This window comes from Thunnus maccoyii, chromosome 16, assembly GCF_910596095.1.
Source record: "Thunnus maccoyii chromosome 16, fThuMac1.1, whole genome shotgun sequence".
Lineage (NCBI taxonomy): Eukaryota > Metazoa > Chordata > Actinopteri > Scombriformes > Scombridae > Thunnus > Thunnus maccoyii.
Genome location: NC_056548.1, coordinates 16,656,687 through 16,665,634, shown reverse-complemented (window position 1 = coordinate 16,665,634; position 8,948 = coordinate 16,656,687). Strand labels below are relative to the sequence as shown.

The 8,948-nt window shown below is 41.9% G+C and overlaps 1 protein-coding gene across 2 annotated transcripts; it reads right to left on the bottom strand.

Annotated features, from left to right (window-relative positions):
- Positions 1 to 1,836: 1,836 nt before the first annotated feature.
- Positions 1,837 to 8,876, bottom strand: plk4 (polo-like kinase 4 (Drosophila)). Of its 2 annotated transcripts, none has more exons than XM_042436892.1 (15): positions 8,665 to 8,876; positions 7,612 to 7,707; positions 7,183 to 7,278; positions 6,444 to 6,558; positions 4,917 to 5,892; positions 4,746 to 4,837; positions 4,136 to 4,452; positions 3,927 to 4,031; positions 3,665 to 3,767; positions 3,426 to 3,575; positions 3,107 to 3,335; positions 2,911 to 3,013; positions 2,671 to 2,808; positions 2,483 to 2,589; positions 1,837 to 2,244 (listed from the first exon to the last, which is right to left on the bottom strand). In XM_042436892.1, exons 1-15 carry the CDS (start codon positions 8,692 to 8,694, stop codon positions 2,133 to 2,135), a joined length of 2,769 nt encoding a protein of 922 aa, XP_042292826.1. In that variant the 5' UTR covers positions 8,695 to 8,876; the 3' UTR covers positions 1,837 to 2,132. The 2 variants fall into 2 exon arrangements, with proteins under 2 accessions (XP_042292826.1, XP_042292825.1); XM_042436891.1 differs by lacking the exon at positions 8,665 to 8,876 and adding an exon at positions 7,826 to 8,058.
- Between the last annotated feature and the right edge of the window lie 72 nt (positions 8,877 to 8,948).

The window sequence follows — 8,948 nt, the reverse complement described above, 5'->3', positions numbered from 1 at the left end:
CAGTGTCTTCAATGCTTGTATGTGTAATGTGAGCAAACTTCTCTCCTGAGGCAAACTTGATTTATCACCAGACTTGTGGCTGCTGTGGAGTTTTGTCGCTTAATCACTTTTAAACTCATTTTGTTAACTAGGAATTCATTTATTCTCCTAAAATGCAGGTGAAATATGTGTTTGGAACCAGCTAAATGACTATTTAATGAGACGATATTACAACCATTAAATTCCAACTAGATGATTGAGGAATTTGTTCAGCTTTATTGTCTCCGTTCAAGTTAATTTCACTCTAAAGTGCACCTCTTTACTCTTTGCAAAATGCAGTTTAATGAGACCCGCAGTCCAGTCGGTTCATTTGCTTCAAGCTTAATTCTCTGACCTGTCTTCTGTCCCAGCTGCTGTATTTGTGTCACATGTTAAAATCATTTGGAGGGGGAAGTGGATCGAGGGAGTCCAGCTCTTATTCCCAGTGTTCACTGTGAGATTTTTTTACTCCAATTTTGTTAATATCTTTGTCCTGACATCTACTAAGAGCAACTTTATTTTATTGAGATTTTATGGGGAAAAAAAAAAAAGTTTTATATAAAAGAAAGCACGCAATGTTTTTGAACAAACGATGGATATTTACTAGAGGAGTAGTAAAAAAAAAATGCAGTTGGGTCAGGTTGTACAACAAAACTTAAGTTGGTGTCAAAGGGACAGATGATGTTTTGGTTGTTGTCTCCCTCTAGCATCTAGCGGGAAGGCGTGCCAACCTGCCAAATCAGTGCATACAGATTTTTGCATTCCTCTGAGCCTGCTTCTTCTTCTTCTCTTGTCCCAGAGAGCTCCTAAAGCTGTTTTATTTCCTCCATAAGTATCCGAGGGAACCAACTGTCCTCTCGTTCACCCTCCCTGTGATCGTAAATAAAAAATGTCACTGCAGCCATCTCACCAGCATCTCTCTGGGACATGAACTGAAAGAATACCATTGACATTTGGAAAACTGTTCACTAGACACACATTGTGAGAATATTTCAAGGTTAGTTCCTTTAATTTCTCAAATTTGCATGTGTCTGTGATGAAGTAACAACGGCAGAATTTCAACATGTAAAGACGGCACATGAAGCAGCAGGTTCGGGGAAATTTTCACATCCTTTTCCCCTGATTTAGGTGTTTCCTCACCTAGCAGTAGGGGAGAAGTCGAGGGTGCAACCCCGTCTATGTTGAAAGGGCTGAAATCTGTGTACACCAGTATGCTGTTTGTCCTATGTTGTGCTCTTTATTGTGCTTCTAAATGGGAAATAAATGGTTAATCCTACCCTTGGTCATTTCTGCAACCCCCTTGACAGTGTTGTCATGCTCCCAGCTTCAACCTGAATGTTTACTCCTTGGGCGTCTTGTACAGTATGTGTATATATGCCTAGGCTTACATCCGTACAGTATGTTGTTTTGTATCAGTTCTGTAATTGAAAGGAATCCACAATTTTGTGACCTTTTTTTAAAAAATCAAATCGCCAAACCAACAGGGCAAAATAAACATGTGAAACCATATCTTGCTGTGTTTAATTCAGCTCTACGTTTTTTAATTTATCATTTGTGGGTATATGCTGTGTTTTCTAGTGTTTATGCAGGTTATTTCATTGAATAGAGTAAGAAGTAATGCTTTAAAAAGCCCAAATGTTAGTCTTATGTGATCAGAATTAGCACTTAAATTATGTAAACATTTAGCCAAGTGTATTACTGAAGCTGTAAGGTAGCTCTGAATACTTTAATTTCTTTCTACAAAGATTCATTGTGGTCATCCATGAATATATCAAGTGCAAAAGAGAAGACTGCAAAACAAAGTGCAGCAGTTCTCCGTTCAGCCTCCAGATGTTTATTGCCTCAGCATTTATGAATTTCATAGAATCGGAGACATACACAGTAAAAAATACACAACAGAAACATACAAAATGTTTTCCAGTAGGCCAATTGAGACACTATACAAAACGGTTACTTAATAAAATAAATCTTTTCATAATCTTAGTCTTTTGTACATGTAAAAAAAAAAAAGAAACACAAACATATATTTACAAGAACACCAGACAAAAAGAAGTTATCAAAAGGCTCTAAATGCTACTTTCTGCTCCCTGCTGAGATGTTTTAACCTCACAGTGTTAATGAGGTTGTAGGTGATGTGATGTCGGGTTGGCCAACAGTCCGAGGATGGAGGAGAGACACTGCAGCTTTTCCTTGACGTGCTCGGGCAACTTCTCGTTCTCCTTGTACCTGTGAAGAAGACAGAAGTTATTGAGATTCACTTGGAACCCTTGCACATATGAGTTCTGCAAATATATGGACTAAGGACATGGTGCACAGTTGTGAAAATAGACTTTATTTTGTGTAAAAGTGGATAGTAGATATCCTTTTGTGACGCCAGTTTTCAGTTGCCACTGTCTTCTTTAAAGACAAAGCTGATAAAACATACGAGTCAATAAAGTGTCAACATTTCTAACATGTTTCATACCTGGTGATCCGCCCCTCTGGATGTGTGTAAGTAATGCAGGAAACTCCTGCCTGAACCACCAGCTGAGACCCGTCGTTGAACTGCACCCACACCTCTCCGCTCGTCAGCTGCAGATACAAAAAGATTTTATTGAGAAACACGATCCTGTAGCTGATTACAACATAATAAGAGACTCATTTATTAATTACCTGAGATGCCCATCCAACATTGGGCACGAATATCGATTTCACCACTTTTCCTGTGCTCTGCACGAGGTCCTGTCGCACTGGAGAGCTTTTCTTACCCAGGCTGGTCGAGGTGAAATCAGACCCGTCGTAGGAGATCATCTGCGTATAAATACATACAATATATAAATATAATATATACCGATTGTTAAAGCTTTATAATCTCTCTGTTAATCCAGCAGTTTAAGGCTGTGGTTCACTCACCGAAGGAGTGATTTGTGGAGGTTGAGGAGGTGAAGCTGGGTCAGGAGGGACCGGGTGGGAGGGCTGCGACGATGAGCACGGAGTGTCTGGGTTTGTAGGTCTTCTAGAAGTGACCCAGACAAAACTAATATTAGCCACAAAGGAAAAGGAACACAGGAGCAGCAGGAGTATAAAAATGACAGCGTCTTCCTCTCACCTGCCAATAGTTATGGGAAAGAAAGGAACGTTCTTGGTGCTGCGCTGCTCCTCTGCTGTGATGGCGGCCTCTAGTGACAGACACATGCTGTGGCCCTCGTCGGACAGCTCCACGTAGAGCTTGCTCTCTGGGCTCAGGCCGCTCAGCCCCACCTCACCCTTCACCGTGTAAGACTTCCCGCTCTTCTCCACCACTCGCACCAGCTCTGACGTCTTGTGGGTCTTCGCTCCTACACAACACAGGCGTTAACAGAGCATTGTTAAATAATTCAGAGAGAAAATGGTCGGTGTTGATCCGCGTCCATAGAAATCTGACTCACCATCATAAAAGCAAACCTCCAGGTCTGCTATGGGAGAGTTCTCCATCAGCATGACCTTGGCATACTTGGTGTAAAGGGTCACTTTAGGAGTCTTGGATTTCACAAGCTGAACAAACTTGGAGGCGTATTGATACTTCTTCCAGTATTTTTCTATTACAAAAAAAAAGAAATTAATTGAGACACAATTTCTCATCTTACATCAGCTGATGTTAGTGGGTGTATTATGTCCATCAGCTTACCTGGCAGGTCCTCATAGCTACAGATCAGAATATCTTCGGGTGGAGCAGGGGGGCAGTCCAGCACAGGAAAACCCTTTCCACCATTAGGCTGGTATATTGTCACCTAAAAGACATGATAATAATATTAAGCTTCCATTTACAGGAGTAATAATTCTTAAAAATCTGATTTAATAATGCAAACAAGCTTGTGTCATATTATGTTTTTATACTACCCCTGCCAGTTAGAAAAGAAAAATTTAGAAATATAATACAGTGAGCTCACCATTGAGCCATCGCAGGAAATCCGAAGGACTTCTTTGACCCTCTCTTGACCGCTGTGGAATTTTAACAGCTCCATACACACTTCACCTGTGTCCAGGATGCTCACCTGTAAAAAAGACACAAAAAAGAAATTAGACATCAACAAATTTCTCACTTGAAGTTGAGACCATGAATATATTATCAAAAACATGAACATGAGCGCTATCTTACAACAGCATTTTTGGTCTTCTGTCTGATAGGCTTCAGTCTGGACGCGCACAGAGGCGGGACTACGTCTCTCAGCGTTTTCTTCTCCATGCTTGTTTTGGCTGAGGGGAGTTTTAACTCTGCTCCGGGAAAATTCTCCTTGCACGAGTCCGGGTTGGAGAGATGGGGTTGGTGTAGGTGGTGCACGTTGTGATTAGGATTCACGCCTCGGCTCATGGGCTTGTCTGTCCAGGAATTGTGAACCCCCAAAGGCCCTCTGCTGCCATGGAAACTCCCGTTACTGCTGTGAGCGCTGTTGTCTGTGGGCCTTTGCCCAGAACCTGAGAAAGAAGAGAAAATATTTGTAAAGATTTGCTTGAGCCGGATGGTTTAAATGGTGTTTGGAGAGTTTAAAGATCCATTTATGAATTTTTATATGCCTTCATTCATTTTCTGGCTCAAAAAAACTGTCTGTATCTCAAATTAAATCAACTAATAACCAAAGATTATTTCTTTTACAGGGATCTTTTACTTCCCAAACAAGCCACTAAACTCACTAACAGTTGCTCTGGATGAGACAAATCTACCACATGTGTTCATATAATCAAAAACAAGAAACGCATCATTTTTTTACCCTCATTATTGAGCCAGTTAGTGACTCCCTCCAGGTCTTGAAATTGAAAGTTTGGCGGATATGCCATCTGTGTCGATAACGAATACCCAGAGCTGAAAAACAGTAAAGTGAAATCTTTAGTGTCAGGTTAATATGAAAAATGATTAGAAGATGAATGGAGAGACTACTTACTGAGCTGACTGTTTGACAGGAGGAGAGGGTAACCGTCCATGCTCTGAAAATGGGTGTTGGGTGGAGGACATGGGGAAGACTGGTCTTCCTACGTCTGTTAGAGTCTCCTCTGAGTGGCATCTCCCCAGCTCAGCATGGCTCGACCCCTTGCCTGGTCCAGATGAGCCGAAACGATCTGAGGAGTGAGCCCTCCTTAGGTAGCGAGAGTGAGGCTGTCCACTCTCTTCAACATGAACCGCCCTCCTCCTGCCTTCCCTGTGAAATCTGTCCGGCTGTTGCTGCCACTGATCTCCGTCCTCAAAGCAGGCGCTGCTGGGCTGGTGTGGAAGACTTGTAATGGGAGTCATGCGGTTAGGCAGGGCAGAGCCAATCATGTGCCTGGTTTTCCTCTGGAGGCGGCTGCTGCTGCTGGCTAAGGTGGAGGAGGTACAGGCTGTGGAGATGGTGGCGATGCCGCTGTCTATTGATCCTTCATCACCCAGCCGCAGCTCCTTGGTTCTGTCCAGCAGGCTCTGGGTCATGAACGGGTGGTCCAGCACTGCAGAGAGGCTGGGCCGCTGGGCGGGATCCCTCTGCAGCAGCTGATGGATCAGGTCCTGAGCCTCTAGAGAAACGTGGTTGGGCATCTCATATTCCCCAAGAACCACTTTAGACAGGGTGTGCTTGACTGTGTCCGTGTCAAACGGAGGCCGACCCATCAGGAAGGCGTAGAACATGCACCCCAGTGACCAGACATCTGATTCCAGGCCATGAGCACTGCGGGTGGCCACCTCCGGGGAGATGTAGTTGGGTGTCCCGCACATGGTGAAGTGCTTTTCATTTGGGAGTTTAAGCTGAGTGGCCAGGCCAAAGTCTCCGATTTTAATGTTCATGTTGCTGGTCAGCAAAAGGTTTGACAAGGTCAGATCTCGATGTAAGATGCCATGGGTGTGTAGATACAGCATTCCTTTCACTATTTGATGCATGAAATGTCTTGCTGTGGAAAAAAAAAAAAAATTAAAAGTAGGCAGTGCACAGAGCAGTTAACCAACACAATTCAGATTTAAAAAGGAACTGTGTCGAGTGTCCTATAGTAGCACTATGGAGCAGTTTTTCACGAGTGGGTCCCCATTTTGTTTGTCTTGTGCATGAGGACGCACTTGCACATGCAAATGCATGTGGTTAAATAATACACAATCCTGCCAATGGTTTCACACTATTCCACTGATCTACAGGTGGCTGTAATGTGCCAAGAAATCCACAACTGCACCAACAAAAACAAGGAAGAAGACGACTGCCAGCTAGTAAACATGGATGTAAACACTGCAGGATTCAAACTTTTAAGAAAAATCTACTTTGCAAATGTTTGAATGTTTTGGAAATGGATTTGACATGTTAATTAGACCTCAAGGTTACACACAATGAGTTTTGGTGATTTACATTTAATGTCAGCATAACTTTTGTTTGTTGTCAGGAAAATGCTACAGAGAACCTTTAAGTTAATAAGTCAAAGACTTTCTTTCATTTCAAGTATAAATTCTGCCTGACCTTCGTCCTCAGAGAATGCCATCTTCCTCTCTTTCAGGTATCGGCTCATCTCTCCATTATGACACATCTCCAACACCAGGTACACATAGTTGCTGTCCTCAAAGTAGTTGTACAGCTTCACAAAAAAAAGACATGATATATATTTCAGCATATATTAGTATGTAAAAGTTAGAAGACAAAAAATAAAAAAAATATGTAAGATTCTCAAATGACATTAAATCAGGGATACAACTGACTTTGAAAAAGTGGTCAGCTATGAATTATCAGTCTAAAATCATGATCTAAATATCATATTGTTGTGCTTAAAAACAGTTACAGTACTGAACATTCACTGATATCTAGATAAAACAAAAGAGCCCACTCCTGACCAAACTGACCAATTTGTAATAATGTAAAGTGGAAAACAGTGACTTTAATGCTGAACAAAGCAATTACCAGAGGTAGGGGCAAGTTCTCCACATTATATAACCATGACAACAATAAAACAAAGCTGAAGCTTTTTGAGGGGGATGAGAGGAGGAAGCTGTAACTGTAGGGTTACAAACAAAAATTTGAATTCCTACAATTTAACTGAAAACCCAACACAACATCTCCATGTGTATTGTACACTTAACAGAAAAAAACATGAATGTCACACAGAAAATCTAAGGGAGAACAAATATATGTGTTATGACATGGGATGTAATAAAAACCCACAGTACACAGTCACAAGAAATTAGACGTGTCCAGCCAACGTTACCTCAAGTATGGAAGGGTGCTTCAATCGGCAGTGAATCTCCACTTCGTTCGTCACACGCTGGACCATCCCAGCTTTGTGCATTGCTTTTTTGTCAATCTGCAGACGGGAACCACAGAGATAATTATACACCACCTACTCACGGGATCAACATGTAATGCGGTAAAGTTCTGCTCCTGGGTGTTTAGGTTTGTTTGTTTGTTAATAGCCAATCTGCCGTCCACAAAGACGGTGAACTGTTCAGACCCCATTTGTGGAGAGTTGAGGGACCACAAGACACCCATGGGAGACAATTAGGGGTTAATAACCGAACAATTCCAGTTTACACTTCAACTGTCAGTCACTGGTAACAGCTTGGGTGCTGGTAAAGCATGCTATAATTACCACATATCACTAACAAAGACTAATAATTGTAGGGTCAGCGATTCTTACCGTTTTGATAGCAACCTCCAGACCAGTCTTCACCGATTTTGCCCGGTAAACACATGCAAAGGACCCTTTGCCAAGGAGGGTGAGGACTTTAAAATCCTAAACAACAAGATAGAAAAACAAACATTTTTTGATTCCAAACAACAAATCATATCTGAAGAAAAATAGGAAAATCATTTTAGATTTAAAAATGGGTCTATTTGACCCCTTGACAGACCTGGATCCTGAGCTCCTGATCATAAAATAATCTACTCTCCTCATTTCTGCTGGTTTGGGTGTCAATAGTGAGGTTTTGTTGGAAGAAACAGTGAATAACTTGATCAAATACCGTCCCTCTTGCCTGCGACATGCTGGATGTACAGTTATAAAGAGACAGACAATCCAGCCACTAACGACTTCACACAGGAGAAAATCCTCCCACAACAAACGAATAACTGACAAACAAGCCACCAACACCTGACGCCGTCATATGGCCAACCAAAACCTTTAATTATCCCGGCTGTCTTCCCGCTAACGAGGACCACTTGTAGCCGTTTCCAAGCAGCATGTGGAGCAACCAAAATGATGCACAGAGAAGAAACAACACTGTTTGTCCCGAGAGAGCCCGGAGTAAGGTTACACACCCGAGCACTGAGGCTGACACATAAAGCTGACAACAACAACTACTAATACTACTACTACTACTACTACTACTACTACTACTAATGATAATAATAATAATAATAATAATAATAATAATAATAATAATAATAATAATAATGGCGTTTTGTGCAAAGAAGCAAACCATCTCGGGATGTATGAAAACAAACGATATTAGCGTTAGCGTCAGTAACGTTACAGTATTTACTAACGTTAGCGGATAGCCAAACGTTTTCATATAATTCAGTTAAATGTATTTGAACTGAATGCCTTCTTTACACTTTAAACATCACCATGTTGGAAGAAACTACGCTTAGCTTACGCATAACCAGCTAATTATTAACTCCAGCAAGGTTACCAGCCACAGTTGACATTAGATTAGCTTGCAGCAGGCGTTAGCCCGACAAAACAACTCACCTCAATCTTATCGCCAATCGAAACACTCATCGTGCCTGGTTTTGGTCTTGCAGATTCATGCAGGAGAGTAATAATGTTCCTCGATCGACTGAGTTCATCGATAGTCGGTGCAGGAGTTCTCAGACGGCAAACAAATGTTGTTCTTGTGTTACCCTCCAAAACTTTGCCATTTCTTCCATTTTGAAAATATGCGCCCGTTACATCCGTGGCTACGTCACACGCTACGTCATACGACAACAAGCAGGGTTTACCACGCCCCCTGTAAGGCTCCCTCACGCGGGCTG